Raw genomic sequence first — 26,291 nt, 5'->3', positions numbered from 1 at the left:
AGTGTTTTACTAAATATTATTGTATTATGAGCCCATCTATTTATATTTAATAAAAGTTTGAAAACTTTTCGCGCATCAAAACTGCGCATCAATACTACTGCCATTGAGCCAATCTGGCCTTAGTCCAGCACTCCAGATTTTAGGTTCACCCATTACGTTAATGCAGACAAGTCATTTTTCATTAACCTAAATATAAATGTTTTTTTAAGTTCTCACTCCAGAAAAATAAACATTTAAAAATCTAATCAAGATTTATAGTTACTGTCATATTGTAAATGAGCCCTGCACTTGTTGATATGACTATTAATTGTTCATTTTTCTGTGTTTAAATTGTGTTTAAAAATGCTATAAATATTAATCTGCCATTGTGAGATATTTTTTTGTTTTAAACGTAGTTTGTACCCAAGAGTACAATTACTTCTGTTCAACTGTTACAAAAAAGTTGGTGTTAAAAATGTGAAGTTAAGTGAATATTAAATTTCAATTATAATATCAATGCAACTTCGATATGCATGTTTCCAATGAGCCAAAACACACGCTTAAGATGGCTGAAATTAAAATAGAAAAGAAAATACAAAACAGATTGGCTCGGTGAAATTTATTTAAATTACTTGCTGTTATATGTAAAAAAAAAACGTTCCCCAAGGCTGCCCCCCTAAATTTTTAACACACCAAATACATTCCCCTTTGCAAAAAGTTTGGACACCCCTGATCTAGAGGGAGGCGTAACAGCAATTAACAAAATCCTTCCACGAACACCATTATGAAAACTGCTCTAACGTGAAGTAATTCACTCTTGATTGCCATACTCATAAAGGAACACTAGTTCTGCTCAATCACAATCACAAATGCATATCTGAATCGTTATAAGTATATAATTAATTATCTGCTGAGCTAACTGAAGTACTTAGTGTCTTGTTGATGGCATTATTGTGATCGCTCACTTTTTACATCTGGAGATTTTGCAGCAATTTTATAAAATAGCCCTTTAACTTACGAACTGTTTAATTATGATACGAAAAGTGAGGTTGTGCGTTCAATGGCCCACACTCAGGGTAGAGTTCAATTACACTCTTTGGTAATAATTTGCGCAATTCGGAAGTAACCAATCCAACGAAGGCCGCGCGCATGCCCGCTATCACATTAGTACGTAGTAAACACGACTCGCTACACAAAACAGTAATATGCCGAAATACCGGTACAAAATGCTATCGCATCACGGACAAACTGTGACTGTTGTCCCTGGGCTGAACTTACAATTTTACCGATGCATTGTAAGACATAAGTTCTCTATGTTAGACCTATAATGATAGTAGTTATTGTAGCCTCAAAGAATAAAAAATTGCAACTACATTATTTCAACTGTTTTGTCATAAAAATTTGCGGCGGTTTATACAGCATTATACAGACCTGCCAACCCAAGAGTGGGGCAATGCTTGAGATTTGGTTTTGGGGCAATTGATGTATCAATGATAGTATACAGTATGTAAAATTGTGGAAATTTGGGCAAAAATCTCACGCATTTCATTTTTTCTCTGGGGTGATTGCATGAGTCTCACGGCCAGTGCGTGAGAGTTGGCAGGTATGCATCCAAGTTAATACAACGTCGCGTGTTTGATTGTATGGATCGTTACCAATGTGATGTGGAGCTTATTTTCTAATTTTAACAGAGAGGACGACTCAAAGTTAAACAAAGCAAACAACTCCCTTTATATGAGGTTTCTTACTACGCAAGTTCTAACTACATGTGGTTAGACATGAGAGATTAGCTTATTTCATACTTGCCACGTCTTTCTAGTAGAACACCTCAGGTTTATGTATCATGCTAATCATGGTATTTTAATTAGGCACAGTATAAATGTTTTTGGTGAAATTATAAAAGAAACTTTATAAAAGTAAAGCCACGCCAAGAACAGGGAGCTTCATCTTTGCAATAAATGAGTTGAATAACAATGAAAAAGCTAAAATGAAAGGCCTGACGACCAGCTTTTGCTTGTAAAAGTCTGACCCTGTAACTGTAAACATTTACAACTTGGAAAAGTGAAACCATGGTTCAGCATCTTGTACCTGCAGAGATATATTTAAAAAAAAGGACAACTCCCATCAAAGGTGTTATGACTTTATCATGTTGCTAATATTCACTCTGTGTATAAATGATCATTTTTGTAACTTTAAATGATTATAGAAAATCAAGCCTGCCTAGTTTAATGTACATTACCGGTGAATTGTTTTTGTTAAATAAAAATAATCATTTAATACTTATTCAAAATCATAATCATTCAATAATTACTCAATTAAGAATAATAGCTGTTTGTTTTGTAAATAGTTTTGTTTAGTTCTTTTGCTAGAATCAACTGGTAAAAAACCAATCAGTGCTGACCTAGAGTTCTAAAACAAACTGGTCTTTGTCTCTTGGCAATCATTCTGTACTGTTAAAATAGGATTACCCAGCATTATGATCTTGAACTTAGTCTCTGGCTTCCAAACTTTTACTAATATACAACTTTCGTTTAGTGATTTAATGTGTTTTAAACTGACTTGTATGTTATTCGCAACTATTTTAAACTTCTTTGCTACATAATTGATCTATTTTGAGAATGTTCATGTTATAGGGAAATTAGGGATAAACTCCATGTGGATTGCCTAATCTGGTCTAAATTAGTCTCAACTCACCCTTTTCACCCTTCAAATAGAAAATACTAAACATGGGTTTCAATGATTGCAAAGTAACTGTAGTATTATTGGTTTGTATTAACTACTCTTCCATTTCTCTCACATCTTTCACCCGGTTTAGGGTTCTTTATTACGGTAAGTTCACGTAAGTTGAGGGAAATACCAACCTTCAAGGTCAAATTAAATTGATTTGTTTCACCTTTTTAGGCCAGTAAGGTCGTTAATAAGGTCAGTAATTTTACATAGAGTTTTACAGCTGATGATCTCTCAAGGCACACCAGACTATCAGAGCATGAGTGATATTGATTTTAAATAAACAAAAAACAGTCTGAGACAAACACACTCTAGGGTGTAACTTGATGCAGTAACTTTTGATGACAAAACACAGACTTGTAAATTGGAATATCACGATTAGCGAATGTGTGAACATGAGACAAAAAAGTAAGATTTTTTATTATGAAAATCTTGTACAAAATTCAGTAAACTTTTTACAGTTTTTCAAACTTTCTCAAATCGTATTTTCTATACAAATATATTTCTCAAAGTTGGCGTGTCTGTATGTGTGTCTTTTCTCCTATAGCATGCTGATTATTTTACTAATGCGCCCACGCAATACCATGCCCCTGTTAAAGGTTGACTTGCAATAAAATTGCAAGTCAACCTTTAAGGAATATTTTTCGTAACGTTCAATTACTACATATATCTGGGGTCAATGCCAATTCTTCTCATGCGAACAATTATATCGTCTCTGTGGGAAAAGCCTTGACATTATCTTTCCATTCGGTCAGACAAAGACAGTACGATATGTCATTTTTACATTTGTACCGGTATCGAGAACATACCTGCCAACTCTCACGCAATCACCCCAAAGAAAAAATGAAAATGCGTAAGAAATGCGTGAGATTTTTGCCCCAAGTTCTACGATTTTATATATACTGTCATTGATACATCAATTGCCCCAAAATCAAATCTCACGCATTGCCCCACTCTTGGGTTGGCGGGTCTGATCGAGATGTACCAGTGTCGTTGTATTCAAAGTTTTGATGGATAGCTTCTGGTGGAACAGTAACTTTTTTTATACACACACACTTCTATGCAAGAATTGTTATTATTAATTCTACATATTCAAGATTTTTATTTTGTATATTGTATCATTACCAAATCATCTTTTATTGTAATCGTAGCAAATCCGACTTTATTCAGCTATTATTCAACCATTACTTGCTAATTATTTTACATTCACATCTAAACCTTTTTATAGTCGTTTTAATGTTTTTAACTTATTTGGCCTGTACGAAAAATTTTCCTTATGATATGAAGTTCAAAGGTTGTTTGACAAAGTTTGAAACCTTTACAGTTGTTTTTATTTTTTTTTAAATTTATTTAAACTGCATAAAACACTTTTCACGTTATATGTAGTTTGAAAACTAGAATGGCAAATGTTGTTATATATTAAATACAAATAAATTTTTTGTCCAAAGACCTTTTTAATACCCGAGTAACGCCGGGTAGCACAGCTAGTGTCATAATATAACATCTTATCTATCTAACACTTAAAAAAGATCTTTAGATCGGCCTATTGGTCTATATCTTCATGATTTTATGATACCTCATCGGCATGCAATCGCATGCAACTGAAGAACAGCATGATAGCCATCAGACACTAATGAACTTGGTAGCACCGCTTGATGGTTACAACCCAGATGGTTACTAACTTGCAAGAATATAGTTTGCCGTTTTAGTGCTCTGTACACTGCATCTCTTTCAGCTTGTCCTTAGTAATATTATAATAAGAATTATGACATCAGTAACTGTTGTTTTAGATTTTTTTTCCTACTCTTTGCAAAGCTTTTGACAAATTTTACCTTTTTTCAATTTATGAGGCATTTCTTCAAAAGACTATTTAAAATTCTATGCATGTTAGTTGCCCCAGCTCTAGTTACATAGCTGTTATAGTACTTTATTCTTAACCGAACTATGTATGAAAAAATCTTTTTATATGATGTACCGTAAAAAGCTTAACACCATAATCACTGTTAAACTAAAATAAATTTAAATCAAATAAAACTGAATCAATATATGCAATCTGCGGTCAATAAATTTAACCCTGCATACTGAATGATGTTAAAAATTATTTTTACCAACTCAACTAAATGAAAGTTAGTAACTCTTCATGTGACTGGTGAAATTCTCAATAACTAACATTTGAGACACTAATAAGACATATTTTATAGAATATAAACAATAAATTTAGAAATAAAAATTTGTAACAAACATACATACGTAAACCTACCGTGAAACTCCTAATTGAATGCCACCTCTATTTAACCGCTGCTATGGGAGATGGCTTGAAGAATAATTGAACGCCATCTAATTGAACACCTAATTGAACGTTATCTCCATTTAACTGCCAATCTGACATTCTTTGATCTTTACGAACCCATATTACTAATTGCTTAGTAGGAAAGTGTTCGCAAAATCATATTAATAATGAATCATTTAGAATTGCATATCAATTACAATCAATTCTTTCATCACATTCCAGAGCTTTTAGCTTGTTTTTTTTTGTAAATCTTTGAAAGCAACGCCTTAGAAACAATTAATACCTGTCTCAGACTAATAGTAGTTCTTTGTTCAATGGGTTCTTGATACTTTGAAGAACAAATATAACAAATGGATTATGTTTACGATGGTATATAAACAACTAGTTTTAGGCTAAAAGTTGTGCCTAGCAAGCCAAAACTTTATGAGCTGCAGTTGTGCGAAATGCAACACTTAACAGTTTTGCTCTACTAAAAAATTGTTGGGACGCTATTATTGACTAGGTCAGCAGGTCAGCAGGTCAGCAGGTCAGCAGGTCAGCAGTGCAGAAGAAAATTTGAGGTCAGAAAACATTGATAAAAGTATTGGCAGCCAGAAAGAAATGTTCGTTCCATCGAAAGCAAAGATTTTGGCTTTTGCATGTATTATAGGTATGGTTCGCTTATGTCATTTTTTCATGAATATATATTTGTAGCAATTAGTACACTATTGTTATATAACTCATAAATTTGCAGATTTATAGCATATTATTTATTAATAGCACCGTTGTGGTAATCTGATCTTACAATAGACCAACGCTCGTAATTTCTCTTCTATTGCACATAAAAAGCTAGTTTTGGCTGCAAACATATATATGAGTACAATGAACTTTTATTCAACAATATTAAACATTGAAATAAAATAAAAAATATGTCTTCAAATTTAGATACATTTGGTAGATTATCATTATATAATTTATAAATTTGCAGACTTATAGCATATTATTTGATAGCATCATTGCGGTAATCTGATCTTACAATTGTTTGACGCTTGTAACTCCTCTTCTATTGCACATAATGCGCTAGTTTTTCCTGCAATCTCTACCAAAAATATCAATGAGTGCAATTCAGTTTTATGCAACATTGTTAAATGTTGTTATAAAATTTGTTTGTAATTTTATACCTAGTTCCCAGTTAGTTTTTTAGCATTTAGGAGTTGCCTTCTGATTGCCTTACTGGTGTTCAGTTTTTGACCTACTTTTGATACAGTTGTTTGCTACTGTCACTTGTGCTTTAGTTAGCCAATCAGGTGTCAGTGACTCATCATATGTCAAAGTGACACTCATTCACTTTGCTTTCTGTTCTCTACTTGGGTGGTCACAACAAAGTCTTACTTAGCTACAAACCAGCTCTCAAACTTTAGCATTACATATAGATATAAAGTAAAATTATATCTTCAAATTTAGAATGAAGTTAAAATTGAAGGCTCCAACTAATTGCAAAGCAGGTCACAAGTTATAATATCATCCCATAATTGTAAGCAATCAATATCAACTGGTAGAGATCTTTCTCGCCGTCTCAATGCATATAGGTATTAAGGGATCTTTGGCAAGTTGGAAGTAAGTTGACGAATTTATTGGATCCAGAAGGGTTAATGTCGCTCTACGAAGGAGAGGGCAAAATATAGGCGACATTCGCCTCTCCTGCAAAAAGGCTAAATTTATCTTCTCAAAATTCTGGCGAGCCATTTGAAAACTACAACGCCACTCTCTATTTGAACACAACCTTTATTTGACCGCCACAATAAAAAAAGGGTTGAACAATGAGGTGCCATGGCATTCAATTAGAAGTTTTACAGTATATACAGAGAACGTAATAGAGTTTACATTTATATACCTACATTTTTTAAAACTCACATTCTGGCACTTGCTTATTAACATATATTGCCCATATATTCTCCCCATTCACTGTCTGCTCTGTGAAAGATGCGGCTATACCTTCCTTACCAGGTTCAGCTATCCATAGAAAGTGGTGCCATTCACATTCTATTACAGCTCACATTCTCTATCTACATTCTACATCTTTTACCAAACTGGGGGAGAAACAATTTTACCTCTAGTGGAAGGCCTGCTTTAAACTCAAGTTTAAAGGTTGACTTGTAACAAAATTGACATTACAGTTATTTGGTATCAAAAGATTCACTATGTCTTACTCTGCTGTGTTGTAGGTGCAAAATATGTGGAAATATGATTACAAGCTTTTGAAAGCTCAAAAACGAACAGTTAATCACCGCCATCACAAAACCACCGAAGATTAGAATCTCTTTCCAAAACAGCTCAAATGGGACGAAGTTGTACAAGATGGTAGCTGTTTACACTTTCACGCAACATCATTCGTCGAAATATTTTCAGAAATATACTTCACGCATTCAATAAAACCATGTCTACTGTTTTTATGCGTCCATTTTATCGTCATTGTAATGCTGTCACTTTTAGCACTGATCTCTCATAATTTACCGTAAAAATTCGTTTAATATTTTAACCATAGTTCAAAGGAGTACATATCATTGTCTGATAATCATGACGAGCCTTTTGGTCACCTGTGATAATCGAAAAGTGCTGCAGAAATGATTTGCGAAGTATTGGGTCACATGATCAGATTACGACTAGACGATTACACCAAGTCGAAACAAAACTGTAAAGTAGTGAGCATCTATATTTGATGCAAGGTCTTCGGTAAAACCTGAAGTGTTTGTCATAAACTAGTGCTACGAGAAGTCTTATATTGAGCCTTTCATTGGCCTTTCAATTTACGTGAGAAAATCACGTGTCAAAACAATAATCAAATGTAATGACTATGTCAGAGAAATAAACTGATTCCAATCTATGGCGGCATTTCGTTTTTGAGGTTTTAAGAGCTTGTAAACACATTTCCACATATTTTGCACATACAACACAGCAGAGTAAGACATGGTGAATCTTCTGATACTAAATCACTGTTATGTGAATTTTGTTGCAAGTCAACCTTTAAGCTTAGAATACGGGTATCACAACACCCAACCTAACTGTGTTGGCTCCTCTGACTATTGTAATGATTATATTAATATGTAGTAGAAAAAGAAATGAAACTATTCCAGCTAGAAATAGAAAAAAGGAGCTCCATTGTTTGTTTCATATGAGAGTTGAGAGGCCTTTCTTTTCTCCTGTGGCCTTTTTCAACCCAAACAACCTTGACTAGTTAAGAGTGACCACCCTACATTCCACCACCACTACAACTTCTAGATCCGTCAAGATTGTCTAGAACTTTCTAGATTGTCTAGAACCTAGATTGTCTGAAACCTTATAGATTGTCTAGAACCTTCTGGATTGTCTAAAACCATCTAGATTGTCTAAAACCTTCTAGATAACAGGACTACCAATGCAACTGAAATAATGATGTGATTATTATAAAGTGAAATCTTCAAGCCAGAAATTATATGAGTATCTAGAAGTTAGTTGTTTGTTACTTGAATGGTAGTTGCTTAAGGCTGTTTCACACTATATCTCTGTATCTTGGCATCGATGCCGCAATGTTTCGGTAAACATTGATGATAAAATGTCCACACTATCACAAACCCATCAGCATTTGCATCAGTAAATATTCTGTGGCATAGTGATGCCATTTTGTTAAATTTTCTGTGAGGACCTCTCCTTATTTTCACACGCTCAAATCGAAAACTAGTACCACAGCACCTATCATAAACAGAAATAAATCAAGGTATTCGCGACCATGAATTACTATCACCAAAATGGTTCACATTGTAAAGGTGGTCGTCAATGCTCGACGAAATATCGGGAATGTTTGACAGCTGCAATCTTTCCTGGCTTATCCACGTTGCTTGGTCAATGCTGTTGGCGCCTAGTGCACAAATTCGATTAGGAACACTGGTTTGATGATGTACGCCGGAGAGAATGCCGACATACGGTGATATATCATGAACAAGTTATTAGTCATTGAAAATAACTTACCTCAATGTGAAAGCAATCCCCTTATTTCCATAGTTGGAAGGTAAGCAAATATTTCAAACAATCTACTAAATGAATACAGAAAACTAGACGTTATGTCTACTCGCTAAGCAAAAGAATGCGTAGGAGTTTTTGAATTTGTGAAGCCAGTGTTAGCAACCAACCAACTGGCTCTACATACGAAATTCCACCTTTCTGCCTGAGGTACTACAAACAATAGCTGCCTGGCATGATAGGTTGCATAGGGTACCAGACCTTAATCATAAGCAATCATATTCTAGGTCTAAGATACATTATAATAGCTCCATCAAAGCTATCTACTTAGTCAACTATTGCCAACAAATAGTTCTCTCTAAAACTCTTGGTTGTCATGAATGTTTTGTTCCATGATGACAATAATTTTAGGTTTATCACTTCCCTAATGCTGAGGTCAAGGTCCCTCAGTGTGGACTAATCTTTATTTTGAGTACAAAATCGGAATCAGCGTGTCTGATTTACCTAGTAAATACAATAAAAGTTGTTCGTGACAGTTATGGTTTAATCAACTATTGCCAACAGATAGTTCTCTGAAAAATTCTTGGGTGTCATCAGTGGTTTGTTCCACGATGACAATAATTTCAAGTTCATCACTTCCCTAATGCTGAGATCAAGGTCCCTAAGTGTGGACCACCTCAGGCAACAAAGCATGGAGGAAAGCAACATAAAGCATTTGCCTTCCTACTTTATCAAAACTGGCTAATAATTATTTATTAATGATGAACCTAAACTCAAAAGCTAGAATTTCCCTGTTAACTCTGACCGCTGCCAACAAGGATCTTATGTTGAAAAATATTTCAAGATACGAAATAGGAGATAACTTCTAGCACATAATTTATAATTGCACGTGAGGCATTCAGTGTGCTGCGTGTACACCTTCCTGTAAATAGGTAAATATAACTTCAGTTTCTTATAACCAGCAGGTACATGTATTTGTATTATTGAGAGTTTTACACTCCACTGATTGATAAACATTATAAAAATATAAAACACTGTAATGTTCAACTTTTCACTTTATGGCTTCAGTTGGTTATGAAATATAGTTCAGCAGAGTGAATGCAGCTGAAGTCAAAACCCTGCTGCTGCAAGTGTCTTCAGTACCTGAAGCCCTTGACTATCCCAGATATAAACTTGACCATCCAAGACATCAATCTCAGCAGCCAGCTTCTATAAATAAAAGAAACCATCTTCCCAAGAATACACATACATTGTACTTGGTTGGTCAAACACGGCCAGTTATGGATGACTAAATGAACTTATGTCTACGTTAGATAGACAGAAAAGAGTGCTAGAATCTAGTGGAAACCCTTAGAGAAAAAATACTCGGCTTGTCACTATTTAAATTTCTGTTTGTAGGGTGACATAGCGTGGCCTCAGGCTATGAACATCGCTATCTTGCATCGCTATCCTTGCATCGCTATCTTCAGGCTGGTGGCATACTTACTGTTATTGAAGGTATTACAAACATATATTACTAATATGAAGTGAGAAAGAGTGCCATGGTGAACATTTTAGATGTGGAAGTACCACTAGAGCTACATAACATGGAAAAAGGAGATGACGAATCCTAAAACCATTTTAATAGCTATCCATCTCCATCACCAGAATATTAGATACCAAACCATCATCAGGAGACTTACACTATGTACCCAAATACCGACAGCTAGGAGCAGCTATGGAAGAGCGTGACTATCTAAGGACATTTTCACAAATATAAAGTATTCTATCATAAGCCAGAGCTACTAAAAGCCTGATCAACATAAGACCAACACAAGACTTGCGCACGGATAAGTATACATTTACAAACCAGTGACCTCACAGCTACAGGTGTAAACAAAGATGCTTTAAATATCATTGGAAACACAACAGAGATGTTTAACATCGAAAGGGGAATGAAATACTAAGCATCAATTTTACATAGCACAGAGCATATCTCATGAAGTGACTCTAAGAACAGACATAATGAGCCAACTAACCACAATAACTTACAGTTTTACCAAATGTGCTCTCATCATCAAAGGAGTCATTCACAAGGGAAATCCAGCAAATCTGTTTATATCTGCAACAGCAAAATAGTATCATTTACGGAAGTGCTGACAACAACAATTGTAGACTGCGATAATGAATAAAAATTATGCTTATTCCTAGAAAACAGAATATTTGAAAAGGTTGATGATAGGCAATTAATCATATAAAAATGAGATAGTCAGGAGTTTGAGAATAATCAATCATTAGTGAAGTGAGGGAGCAGTGTAAGGTAAATCCATATATAACATATCGATTATAAGATATAGAAACAGAACATAGATAAAAAGATCATGACTGTACAGAACATGGTTATTGAGAACATGGTTATGGAAACATGGTTATGGAAACGTAGCCACAGAGAACACGGTTTTTGAGAACATGGATATAGAGATCATGATTATACTGAGGATGGCAAAAAACTCATAGATAAACTGGCTATGAAGAACTTGGCTATAGAGAACATGGTTGTAGATAACATAGTCAAAAAGACAATGGTATACAGAACATGAATATAGAGAACGTTGTCATGTAAAACATCAAGGCTATCAAGAAGATGGTTATAGGTAAACTGGCTGTAAAAAATTTGGATATGGAGAACATTGTTGAAGAGAACATGGTCATAGAGGCATTGATATAGAGAAACTGAATATTTAGAACATGGTTATCAAGGACATGGTAAAAGAGAGCGTGGCTATAAGAACATGCTTATAAAGTACGAGATTACAGATAACAAGGCTATAGAAAACATGGTTATAGGAGAATACGGTTATGGAGAACATGTTACGAATAATGCTATAGAAAACATGGTTGTGGGAGAATAAAGCTATGGAAAACATGGTTGTAGAGGACATGGTTATGGAAGAACAAGGTTATGGAGAACATGTTACGGATAACAAGGCTATAGAAAACATGGTTATGGGAGAATAAGGTTATGGAGATCATGGCTGTAGATGGCTATACCCTGATTATAAAGTAAACAGCTACAGAGAACATGGATATAGAGAGAACAGCTATATAGAACATATTTATAGAGCATGGTTATAGAGCACATGGACATAGAGGACATGAAAATGGAGGAACTTTACATTAGATATAAAGCACTTGGTTATAGATCAATTGATTATAGAGCATATGGTTATGGAGCACGTGGCAATAGAGAACACAGTAATGGAGGACATGACCATACCGAACATGATTATAGAGAACATAGTTATAGAGAACACGATCATAGAGACATTGCTATAGAAATCATGGATATAGAGAACATCGCCTTAGAGCAAATGGCTATAGAAAACATGGCTATAAAAAGCAAGGGCATTAAAGAAATGGATATGAAGAACATGTCTGTGGAAATAATAGATGTAGAGAAAAGGGCTGTAGAGCAAATGGTAATATAGAACATAGTTTTGGAGAAACTTTACAGTAGATTTAATGCCATAATAGCAAAGTACTTGAAGGTAGTAATTGTTAAAGTTTGATAACACCTTCTAACTTACTGGTGGAAAGGAGGCTGTCACTAGAATCACCTGGCTGTGCATCCGATGTTACTTACAGAGATGTCATGTCAGTCGCTGAATAGAAAGATCAGAGTGCCTAAACAAACAAGCAGGATAGGAATGGACTGCTTTATATAAAATCTGTATTTCAGCAGTAACCATGACAACACTCAGTGTTGATGAGTGAAAACTATTTACATTACTGATTACAGTGAAACTCGGATAACTCGCCCTCAGATAGCTCGAACACATGGTTAACTCAAACGGATTTGTTTGGTCCGTTCTCACGCAATGATAAATTGCTTTAGGTAACTCGACCTTAACTTCGTTAACTCAAACAGTTTTTTGCCCAACGGCTTACCGAGACGGTTGCTATCGCTTTAGAATATCACTTTATTCAAAGCCATAGATATAAACATCAACTTTTAGTAGGTCTTAGGTGTCACTATTACCACTATCGGCAAACTATTTTCGTTAACGACTTTTCTAAAGATTTGCGGAAAATCAAATTTTACCAAACATCCGCTTGGGGTTAGCCTTCCGAAGGCAAAGAGAAGCGGGGTAACTTTCAGATAAACTTAAAGAAAAATCGGCAAAATTAGTTTTTATTAAAACGCCCAAAAGAAAAATCTTTTTTTTTCTGAGCGTTTCAACCGCGATCAGGTTTTGCCTATTTTAATCTGAAAACGTCCTGGCAGCCACCTAAAACAAAAAAATCTCAAGTAATAGGAAAATATTTATACTTTCTGATAAAAATTGTTAAAACATTACATGAGAAGCCCCTTAACTTGCAACAAGCAATCAATGCTTTTGATTTATATATACAGTCAAACATGGATAACTCGTCCACGGATAGCTCGAACACATGGTTAATTCGAACATTTCCTTTGGTCCGTTCCCACGTAATGATAAATTGCTATAGATAACTCGAACTCAACACTGTTAATTCGAACTGTTTTTTTGCCCAACGGCTACCGAAACGGTTGTTTTCGCTTTAGAAAATCACTTTATTCAAAGCCATAGAGGTAAACTTCATCTTTTTGTAATTCATAAGCGTCGTTATTACCACCATCGGCAAAAGATTTTTGTCAACGACTTTTCTAAAAGTTTGGTGAAATTTGAATTATACTGCGATACGATGAATAGCACGGGCTAGCCGGGTCACGCGCGCAAGAATTTTCGCCACGCACATACAAAACAAAAACAGCATGTTGTTTTGTATGTGCGTGGCGAAAATCCTTGAGTGCGTGACTCGGCTAGCCCGTGATGAATAGTTTTCCGACGTTGATTCCGTGTTGAATCAACGTCGGAATGTTGAATGTTTAAAACGTCTTAAAAAATGTTGTAATTAAACGTATACGTTGTCTGAGCTACAAAAAACTATTCATCGTTTGACCTAAACACAGAATACGTGTGTACATTCAATAAGTATCTATTAAAAAAGCGTGAGTGATATAGAATGTACCGTAAAACCTCGTAAAACTTCTAATTGAACTGCCTCGGAGTGTTGCTCTTAACGAATCCCAGGTAAAGTAAGGCAATCTGCATAAACTTCAAGAAAAAACGGCAAAATTGATCGTGGGTAAAACCCCAAAAGAAAAAAATGTCTTTTCTTTTGAGCATTTAAACAACGATCAAGTTTTGCCAATGTCAATCTGAAAAACGTCCTGGCAATAACATCACCTCAAACAACAAACCAATTTCAAGTGATAGAAAAATCTCTATACTTTTTCATGAAAACGTTTTAAACTTTACATTAGAAGCATTTAATTTGAAACAAGCCATTTGTGCTTTTGATTTATATTATAGTTTGTATATGTACATGTATCTACTAATAAATAAGTAAATAAATGGACTTGTGACAGTGCTCTGATAACTTGAATGCTCTGATAATTCGAACACTTTTGCTCGGTCCCCTGAAGTTCGAGTTATCCATGTTTGACTGTAGTTTGTATATGTACTGTTAAATAAATGCACTTGTGACAGTGTTCTCATAACTTGAATGTTCTGATAACTCGAACACTTTCCCTCGGTCCCGTGAAGGTCGAGTTAGCCAAGTTTCACTGTATTAAGCTACTTAATTACTATAACATAGCCGTCGACAAGGGAACCTGGTCATAGAGATATTGGTATTCAGAACATGTAACTCAATAACCACCTTATCTCTTCAACAGTAGTCCTACAAGAGATAAAACTGAGAGTCCCTTTCTAGCAGACCTCTTGTGGTAATATACCCAGCTGTATTACATGACCAACATTATGCAGCTTGAGTATACTGGGGTGAAAATTAAGGCTAAAAGGGTGAAGGGTGCATTCGATTCTCATCATGATTGAGCCAGAGGCGAGATTTACTGAAGGGCAACTCCAAAAAACTCGTGTCATTCATGTCATCATCAATTACCTGACTCAACATTTTGCAGCTGAAAATGCATAAAATTTGTAGCATGCTCATCATAGTTTCATTTTCAATTTATTTTTATCAAATAGTACCTGTTCGAAGGACCAGTTTGTCGCACCGTGAAATTTGGGACACCATCAGCAAGCTCATAGCTGTCATCCTCAACCAATTTTGATGCGACCTCCTGACAGCCAACAACATTATATTGGTAAATTATATGGCTGACTGTCCCGTACAGCTTGTCTCCCCGTCTCAGATCTCTTGCCTCCATCTCCTCAATTGAGAAGCACCACAACTAGAGATACAACTAAAAAGGGAAAACATGCATTGCAACATAGAATAATGTGACCAGATGACAAGAAATAAATGATGAAACAATTACAAGTAGAAAAACATTTTTTGATCTTCGAGAAAATCAGCAAGGCATTTCTTGGGTGCAGCCATAGAGTTATCTCCCCCCTAGAGTGATAACTGTGCCATCAACAACACGAGCGTTTCCGGTGCCAACAAGGAGCGTTTAGGCCACGCCCCTTTTTTGTGCTAGTCACTCGCAGTGATTGACAGAACAATAACATCAGCCATGAGAATGATAATGAATTTCCACAGTTAAGATAGTAATTATTGCTCATATTAAAGAAATGATGATTATAGTTTATTACTCTAATATATGCTTATTATTTAAAGCAATTCAATACCTACATACAATGCAAAGGCACTGAACAGATAGTGTTAAGTAAGTGAGTTAATGCAATCAGTTACTCCAATGATATACAGCCCCCACACATGGGGGGCTGTATATCATTGGTTACTCATAGATATAATAGATAGTCATACTGGGGTTGTATTACATTGGTGTGATGGGAAGCTAATCGACTGCCATCAACTGAAAGTATTGACATTGTATGGTGATGGGGTGATTCATTGACACCACAGTTCACAAACAGCCCTTGCATGTAATATTAGATTTCAATACATATCAATCAAATACATAGACTAGCTTAAAGCAAAGATGTCCCCTAGTTAGTGGACATCTTTGCTTGATGTAAGCAAGCAAAAAGTTTGAAAGTTAGAGTGGCAAATGTTGCTATATGTTAGATAAAAATAAATTATACTGAATTGTAATTATTTAAAAATAAAAAAGATTTTTTTATTACTTTATTTATTAAATAATTTTTTATTGTAATCATAGCTAAACAAATTATATTTAGCCATCACTTGCTAATTATTTACATTTACATTTAAACACATTTGCAGTTTCATTTTTCTTCCTAATTCATGTCAACAAAAAACTTCTTTCATGATATGAAATTTAAAAGTTGTAGTTGTTTGAAAAAGCTTGAAAACATTTACAGTTGTTCTTATTTTCTCTCTTCTCTTTATTTATTTCAATTACACAAAATACTTCTCATAATATGTAGTTTGAAAGTTAAAGTGGCAAATGTTGTTATATGTTAAATAAAAATAAATTATAACATACTTAATTATACTAAATTATAATTATATAAAAATAAAATAGACTCTTTTATTACCTTATTTATTAAATAATTTTTCATTGTAATCATAGCTAAACAGATTATATTTAGCCTTACTTGCTAATTATTTTACATTTAAACACATTTACAGTTTTTTTTCCTAATTTCTTTCAACAAAACACTTCTTTCATGATATGAAATTTAAAAGTTGTAGTTGTTTGAAAAAGCTTGAAAACCTTTACAGTTGTTTTCTTTTTCCTCTTAATTCATTTGAACTGCTTAAAAATATTTTCTCATGATATGAAATTTAAAAGTTAGAATGGTAAATGTTATATAAAAATAAATTTTCTGTCCAGACTTTTTTATTACTCGGGCAACTCGGGTAGTACAGCTCATAGTTGATGGCAGTCGATTAGATTCCCATCACACTAATGCAATACAACCCCAGTATGACTATCTATCTTATCTATGAGTAACTGATTGCATTAACTCACTTACTTAACACTATCTATTCAGTGCCTTTGCAATTCAAGTAGGTATCAGGGATTACAAGTATGTCACAATTTCCATTTCCATAATTCATTTCCATATCATTTCCATAATTTATTTCTATATTAATTCCATTTCCATAACATTTCCATGATTCATTTCCATATTATTTCCATTTCCATAACATTTACCTACTTCATTTCCATATTATTTTCATTTTCATAACATTTCTATAATTCATTTCCATATTATTTCCATTTCCATAAAATTTCCATAATTCATTTCCATATTATTTCCATTTCCATAACATTTCCATACATTATTTCCATATCATTCCATTTCCATAACATTTCCCTACTTCATTTCCATATTATTTCCATTTTCATAACATTTCCATAATTTATTTCTATATTATTTCCATTTCCATAACATTTCCATAATTTATTTCCATATTATTTCCATTTCCATAACATTTCCCTACTTCATTTCCATTTCCATATTACTTCCATTTCAATAACATTTCAATATTATTTCCATTTCAATAACATTTCCATATTTCTAAAATAAAATTTCCATATTTCTAAAATAAAATTTCCATATCCATCTCCCTAAAATTATGGAAATATTTATGTTTATGGAAACAATGATATACAGGGGGGCTGTATATCATTGGCTGTATATTATTGCTGTATGGGGCCGCATATCATTGATGGAAATGGATATGAAAAAGTAAACATTTCCATAATATGTTTAGCGATCCCTGGTAGGTATTGAATTGCTTTAAATAGTAAGCATATATTAGAGTAATAAACTACAATCATCATTTCTCTAATATGAGCATTAATTACTATCTTAACTGGAAATTAATGATCCTTGTTTAACCCTTCTCATGGCCGATGTCATTGATCTAGTCAATCACTACGACTGACTAGCACAAAAAAGAGGCGTGGCCTAGACGCTCCTTGTTGGCACCGGAAACGCTAGTGTAGTTATCACTCTAGGGGGAGATAACTCTATGGGTGCAGCACATGACATTGCTAAAGAACATATTAGGGTTACTTACCACTTGCTTCAATATCTGATGACCCACCGATACTGGATAATGCTATCATTGCTACTAGTGCTGACAACGACATGTATAAATTCTATTGTATAAAATTCTGGATCATCTGAGTCTGAAGAGCTTTCTGAGAAATCATCATCAGACTGGTTGACCTCAAAATCCCTGCCACCAAAATCTAAATATTCTGAAACGTTTTCTTCATAATCTCGAGTCACCATTACGATTGACTCTTCAGACTAATTCGTCAATGCAAAATTAGCAAATACTCGCTAATTACAAAGATTCCAATTAAAGGCGTCTGTCTATTCTATCCTTTCTTATAATGCCTATCCGCCAATAGCAAACAACCATAGAACAATATTCCAAAAGACCATTTGGTCGGCTTGGCTAAAATAAAATCAGTCGATAAGGCTGATGACATCGGCTGGGTCCGTACTAAGGCCAACCTTTAAGAAGGCCAACAAGATACACCATGTAGCTGGATTTCAACAACAGAATCAAAGAATAACTCAAATAATATCAATAACAAACCGTAGCTGTTGTGTGAATTATAATGTTTTAGGTGTAAAGAACTTGTGTACCAGAGAAAAGCCTTGCTAAAATATTTACCATCAATAACAACCAATCAGATGAATCAGTGTCAGAAGAATCAGCTCAGGTATGTATGAGAAAAAGCCTGCTGTTGTTAGTCATGTTTCATTTGGTTCAACCAGACAACTAAAGTTTGTCATTTATTGTACATCTTATTTTCATCACGTATATCAGTTAAATGCCTGGCAGTGTGCCTGTCATAACAAAGTTTTTGCAACAAAAATTCATTTTTAATCCACATATACAATAATTACCATTTTAACTTTCAAATGAAGGCGTTTGTATATTTTTGTGAGCTGTTTATTTTTGTGTAATGCATTTACGCATTTCTGTATAATTCATACTGTATTGGCTGCAGTGCTGACTACAGCTCTATACTGATTACAATAGTCTTGTTGGCCATGTGAGTTCAAGCACATCTGCTCATGTATGGGCAAATATATTTTCTCTGGTATGAATCCGTTATGCTAGCTCAAGTGTCGAAATGGAAGCCATTGAAAATTGGCAGATGTAATGAGTGTGACCATAAATATTCCATTGTATAGCAGTGTAGCCGCTTGGCTTATTGGGTAGCGCACTTGTCTGCAGAACTGAAGGTTCCCATTTCTAATCGAGTGCGCAGCGACGTTTTGATTCCTCAAACATTTTTGCTGGAAGTGGACACACGGACATACACACAAACACTGAGAGTTATTTATATATACGAACATTCAATATATTTTAAACATAATTAATTTGACCATCATTAAATGTGCATAAGATGTGAAAACACAACAAAACAGCATTTTATGTACAATAAAATGTTTTCTCTAAACTATGAGTCATCACGCGTTTTGTTAAATGACAGCTTTGAGCAAAACTACTTTTGCAAATCTTGCATGTTGCTTGGCATCTTTTGCATCTTACATCACTGGTTTCTCTCAAGTATGAGTTCGGATGTGTTCTGTTAGATTACTGTGCTGCGCAAACCTACGACTACAAATCTTGCATTGGAACGGTTTTTCTCCAGTATGAATCCTCATGTGAATTGTTAGATGGCTGCTCTGCGCAAACTTACTACTGCAAATGTTGCATTGGAACGGTTTTTCTCCAGTATGAATCCTCATGTGACTTGTTAAACCACTACGTAGGGCAAAGCTACTACTACACATTTTGCAATGGAATGGTTTTTCTCCCGTATGAGTCCTCATGTGGTCTAAAAGACTATCCTGACGAGCAAAAGTACTACTGCACATTTCACACTGAAATGGCTTCTCTCCAGTATGAGTCCTCATGTGTCCTGTTAGATGACTGCTCTGCGCAAACTTTCTATTGCAAATCTCACATTCAAATGGTTTTTCTCCAGTATGAGTCCTCATGTGTCTTGTTAGATGACTATGACCAGCAAACTTACTACTGCACATCTTACATTGAAATGGCTTCTCACCGGTATGAGTCCTCATGTGAGTTTTTAGATTACTTCGTTGGACAAAACCACTACTGCAAATCTTGCATTGAAATGGTTTTTCTCCAGTATGAATCCTCATGTGTCGTGTTAGATCACTACGTAGAGCAAAACTACTACTACAAATCTCGCATTCAAATGGTTTTTCTCCAGTATGAGTCCTCATGTGATTAGTTAGATTACTATGATTAGCAAAATTGCTACTACACACCTTACATTGAAATGGCTTATTTCCAGTATGAGTCATCATGTGAACTTTTAGACTACTGCGTTGGACAAAGCTGCTATCGCATATCTCGCATCGGAATGGCTTCTCTCCAGTATGAGTCCTCATATGTCCTGTTAGATGACTGTTCTGCGCAAACCTTTTACTGCAAATCTCGCATTCAAATGGTTTTTCTCCAGTATGAGTCCTTATATGACTCGTTAGATGACTATGAACAGTAAAACTACTGCTGCACATCTTACACTGAAATGGCTTCTCTCCAGTATGAGTCCTCATGTGAATTTTTAAATGACTGCGTTCGAAAAAGCCACTACTGCAAATCTTGCATTGAAATGGTTTTTCTTCAGTATGAATCCTCACGTGTCTTCTTAGACCACTACGTAGAGCAAAGCTACTATTACACACCTTGCATTGGTATGGTTTTTCTCCAGTATGGGTCCTCATGTGGTCTAGAAAACTATCGTGACGAGCAAAAGTACTACTGCACATTTCGCACTGAAACGGCTTCTCTCCAGTATGAGTCCTCATGTGAATTTTCAGATAGCTGTTTTGTGCAAACCTTTTACTGCAAATCTCGCATTCAAATGGTTTTTCTCCAGTATGGGTTCTCATGTGACTTGTTAGATGACCATAATTAGCAAACCTTCTACTGCACATCTTACACTGAAATTGCTTCTCTCCAGTATGAGTCCCCATGTGAATTTTTAAGTGACCGCTTTGGACAAAGCTACTATCACACATCTTGCATTGAAACGGTTTTTCTCCAGTATGCATTCTCATGTGTCTTGTTAGATTACTGCGTCGAGCAAAGCTACTACGGCACATCTGGCATTGAAACGGTTTTTCTCCAGTGTGAGTCCTCATGTGTTCTGTCAGATGACTGCGCTGAGAAAACCTGCTACTGCACATCGCACACTGAAACGGCTTATCTCTATTATGAGTCTCCATGTTTTTTTTCCGCGTACTGCAGTGAGTGAAGCTACCGCAATATTCACCTGTAACACAAGTTGGCAGTTTGTGAGATAAGTGGAACACAGGCTCAATAGTACCATACGTGCACAAGTATTGTTGTCACAAAATTGTCGATCAAACCCTGCAAGTAATATAGGATTTTCGGAGTCCTCAACACACATATGCCTAACTTGCGTAACATTACAAACATGAAGTGTAAGTTCAGGTGCAAATATCTAAATGTGCCAATATTGTCAAAACCAAGTATCAGGTGTAAAACATTTACCATAAAAGGATTTTATGGGTGAATAAACTTGAAAGATGTTTATCTTTCTGTATGCATCTTATATCAGCCACAACCTTGATATAGTCCTGTAGCAATAACAACCTCTACATGTGTTTTGGTATAAAATGGTATAAATCTATCCTTTTTGAATAAACTAATGCATTCTGTGGTTTCAACAGAGATGTACTTGCAATCAGATGGTGCATATAGTTAATAAAGAAAACATAGTTTTGTAAGCATGTACTTAGTCAATTCTAATATGAATAGTGGGGAGAAAGCTACTAAAACAATTTTAAAAGGATGGAAAAATGAAATTAAAAAGGTGTTTCGCTAAAGTTTTGTTGGAATGCAGTCGAGGCTAACAACCTTGAAACAAAAGGCTTGAGTTCCATCGCGTAACATACTGATAGAGATAAAACTTTAAATCTGAAGGCAATAGTTAGCTTTTAGCTTGAGCAATCGGGTAGTCTTTCATGCTTTGGTAACTAATTCCCCAGAATGTTACTCTCTTTCAAACGGATATGAATCAAAAATATTACATCACCCATTAACTAGCTGATTTAGAAATAACTACAACCGTAGATATTGCGTTGACAGAAAGTTGAAGCCTTGTAACGATATACAAGTGTTAAAACCAGCGATAAACACATTGAGATGGCAGTCTGGCAAAACCAGACTAGCTGCAAAGTCATATTAAAAAGGACATTTATGAGAAAGACATATTCATTATGTGCTAGAGAATGGCATGTTAGAATGTAAAAAAAAGCTTTGAGCTTTTTAATAGTCTTTATGTACGAAAGAATAAATTTTGAGGCATTCATTCGAGGCATTTCAATACGAGTACATTAATCGCAGAGCCAAATAGCTCCACAGTTGATCGTGGGACAATGTGAAGCTATACAGCTCTGTACTGTCAAAGTCGCATAGCTTCACAGCGTCCTGCAACATTCTATCACATTTATAGCACATTATTTGTTAGCATCTTTGCCATTATTTAAGCTCAGCTTTCATAGGATCGATGCTCATAAATCATCTTCTATTGGGCATAAAAAGCAAGTTTCTGCTAAAAATGTAGCAAACATATCAATGAGCGCAATGAGGTTTTATGTAGCATTGTTAAATACACTGATAAAACAAAAAATACCTTCAAATTTAAATATTGGAACAAAAAATTATAAGCTCCAACTTTTTGCAGTCTAATCTCTAAGACATTAGTAGGCTAATTGCAAGCAATAGATATCAACTTCTACAGATATTTCCCAGCTTCCCAAAGCATATTTATTTAGAGATCTACAACCAGTTAAAGGTAAGTTATTGCGACCACCTTGTGTCTATGTCAAAAGATAAAATTGTCAACTGACACACCCGGCATGTGGGACAATTCTCAAGCGGATGCGCTCGATAGCGAAGAGGCTAATGAGTGGCAATGAGCGAGTGTTTGTAGATAAAGTCAGCAAGAAGGTTACAGTCATCATCAAAGTGCTGCCAAGGCCGTAACAAAAACTGGCATTGAGACACCACATTGATAATTCCATCAAAACCTTGGAGTGTAATGGAGAATTGAACATTGTTTTTTGAAGGAGTTATTATTTAAAATGCTATTAGCAGTTCAAAGGAATGATCTTACTGTTTAAGCGCAGAAACATACTAAATACCAAATGCTGAAATCATCATAATTGGTACCCAAGTGAGACAAGAGACATTTGAAAATGGGAAGATATCAAGTACCAAAAGAAAACGCAGCAACTTTCCATTTGCTGCTGAAGACTCATGAACGCAGTAAAATCTCGAAACACTCAGAGAGTGATACGCACTCTTGTTTAGTTTAACCTAACAGAACTGAAGGTACTGAACAAAAATGATTGCCTTGAGATATCTAAATGATCATTAGTATGGTACTGCATTCGAGATGCTTTTATAGCTAGAGCAGAAGTCGACAACCATTTCCGCTCGAAGAGCCATTTAGACCCGTTTTCCACAGGAAAGAACACAATAGGAGCCACAAACACCCTTTGATACTTTTATTTAAAAAAAAGTTACATGTAACTTTTTTGTTTAGCTTTTAATGATTTTATACCATGTTTACACCATAAAGCGAAAATGTGTGGCATGTATAATGATTTAACTGCTGAGAAAACAAAATTATATTTTTGTAAGGAACAATGAAATAGTTTTGGCAGCTTTTTTGGCGCATAAATTTTTATAAGGTGTAGTATCTGTATTAGTGTTGTTGTTTGTCAGTAGTGCTATTGACATAATATCAGAAGGTATCTCGTAGCGATCTGACCCTCTGCGCGAATCCGGTAGTACGTTTTTCTGTACTTTTATGTCAAAGTTAAAACCATATGACGATCATGTGATAAGGTACTAATAATAATAGAACAAATAATGACGCATAACAAGCAAAAATGGTTGATTTATCACCATAATTACATTTTTTAAAAATTATATTACAAAATCTAAAAATAAAACTGCTATATTTTTACTAAATTACTTGGCATATGGTAAAAAAGAAAAAACCCTAAGTCAGAAGGAGGCGCAGCGAGGAGATGAAAGAGCCGCAAGCGGCTCCGGAGCCGCAGGTTGCCGACCTCTGAGCTAAAGCAATTTAAAGGAACCTAGATAGTGTCTGTTAATGAAGTCATGCAGGAGAAGATAAGAATCAAGTCACAGTGCACACGGCAGCCACACAGTGGAAACCAAGAGCTAGTTATATCCTCTATGCTGTGTAAAAGTGTTGAACAGAAAACAATTAATCCACGTATAGAAAGCCTTTGCACTACTAAACTGGTAGTGCAAAAGTGATGGTGGCTAGTAAACTAAGTGATGGTGACTGGTTATTTCAGACTTCTAACCCCAGCCCTTGAGATCTGTCTAGTGGCCAAGTAAAGTATGCATTGTGGAGCTTGGATTAATCAAATGGTTTGCACAATTCCAACAACTTCAACATTATTGCACTAATACCTACAAATTGCACTAGATAGTGTGACACCAAACCTTATGCATAGCAAGGCCAATGATTTTACTGAGGCATCTTAAAAGAGAATATCCATCCAACGGATGATCAGCAAATCTGACTTGACCAGAAAATGAAGCCAAAATCTAAAACTTTTAAATCTTTGTCATTTAGTAGGAGTGGCTAAATGCAAAACAATTTCATTGCTAACTTTGGAGAAAAGTGATGCAGGAAAGTCATGGAGAGATTACCTTTGAGCCATTTGATCTCATGCCTTAAATAATAAAAACCATTTGGATGATAGCCATACTGTATTATGAACTCGAAAACTTAAAAGAGACGCTTGCTAAATGTCTTACAGGAGTAATGTCCAATGATCCAATCGACCATTATATCAAATCGTAATGTTTTTGCTACAAGGACAATACTCCCCTTTCAAAGTTAACTACCCCGCCAGATAGTTTTTGTTAAGATAGCACAATACTTAAAGGTTTACTTGCAACAAAATTCACATTACAGTTATTTGGTGTCAAAAGATTCACCATGTCTTACTCTGCTGTGTTATACGTGCAAAATATGTGGAAATGTGATTACAATCTTTTAAAAGCTCAAAAATGAACAGTTAATCGCAGCCATCACAAAAACGCCGTAGGTTGGAATCCCTTTCCAAAACAGCTCAAATGGGAAATAATTGAACACGATGGCTTCTGTTTACGCTTTCATGCAACCAAATTCGTCGAAATATTTTCACAAACATACTTTACGCATTCAATAAAACCATGTCTATTGTCCTTACGCATCTATTTCATCATCATTTTAATGCTGTCACTTTGAGCACTGATACCTCAAAACCTACCATAGAAATTCGTTTAATTTTTTAACCTTAGCTCGAAGGAGTGCATATCATGTTCTGATAAACATGACGAGCCTGTTGGTTACCTGTGAGAGTCGAAGAATGTTGCAGAAATTGTTCGCGTTAGTTGGCAGGAAGCATGAGTCACATGATCAGATTACGACTAGATGATTAGAGCAAACTGAGGCGAAACTGTAAAGTAGCGAGCATCTATATTAGATAAGGGCTTTCCGGTAAAACCCAAAGTATCATAAGCTAGTGCTACGAAACATTTTATATTGAGACTTTCATTTCACCTGATAACATCACGTGTCAAAACAATAACCACGTCGAGTTGAGGACGTCATCAAAATAAAGGGATTCCCAACTACGGCGTTTTCATGATGGCTGCGATTAACTGTTCGTTTTTGAGCTTTTAACTCTTTGACAGGGGAAACGACCGGAATGTCGTTTATCGGTTGCGTGGGGAAACGACATTTGTCTATTTCGGTAGACGTTTATAAAGCTGTCGCCTAGTAACGTTAAATAAAGGATATGAACGCTAGCAATTCTTAAATATTATCGGCAAGATATTTATCTAAAAATTTTTTATTTGAAACGATTATCTGAGAGGCGTCGTTTTGTGCTATAAGCTAAAGAAATACGAATTCGTGACGCTTTTGAAAAAATGGAAGTTGGAAAATCCAGTCAAATCGCGGCACGGCGTTCCAAACGAAAAAGTAAAAATTTACTTGATCCTGCGATCGTTAGCGATCTTTTGTCAGAGCAATATGATAATGATTCAAACGATGGAAGTGATGTTAACTCTGAAGATTTTGAATATACAGAGAAAAGTGATGGTTACGGCAGCTCGGACGATGACGATATTATATCCACTCAAGCCGTTGTAAATAGAAGTACAGTGTGTGGTAGCAGCAGCTCCATATCAATGAATAACTGTGCTACTAGCACTAATACACAGGATTCTAATATTGAGAGACTAGAAGATGAAGTAACTGCAACCACATCGACTTTAAGCCAATGGA

General features: G+C 35.2%; 1 protein-coding gene across 12 annotated transcripts in view; it reads right to left on the bottom strand.

The window, feature by feature from the left end:
• The window catches only part of LOC137387289 (zinc finger protein 345-like), a 129,594-nt gene that overhangs the window by 81,861 nt on the left and 21,442 nt on the right, over positions 1-26,291 (bottom strand). For 2 of the 12 annotated variants that reach the window (XM_068073657.1, XM_068073659.1), the window contains exon 1: positions 998-1,102. The exons of 8 other annotated variants lie outside the window; for them this stretch is intronic. Coding sequence is in view for 1 of the 4 variants with exons in the window: in XM_068073648.1 (XP_067929749.1) it covers positions 19,471-21,215 (1,745 nt within the window). In the remaining 3 variants the exon portion in view is untranslated. Of the gene's footprint in view, positions 1-944; positions 959-997; positions 1,103-19,247; positions 21,216-26,291 lie in introns of those variants that run through there. 2 more of the 12 variants (XM_068073658.1, XM_068073648.1) reach the window with 2 other exon arrangements.

The sequence above is a fragment of the Watersipora subatra genome, chromosome 2 (genome assembly GCF_963576615.1).
Source record: "Watersipora subatra chromosome 2, tzWatSuba1.1, whole genome shotgun sequence".
Classification (NCBI taxonomy): Eukaryota; Metazoa; Bryozoa; class Gymnolaemata; order Cheilostomatida; family Watersiporidae; genus Watersipora; species Watersipora subatra.
This window is presented reverse-complemented; position numbering and strand designations above follow the sequence as displayed.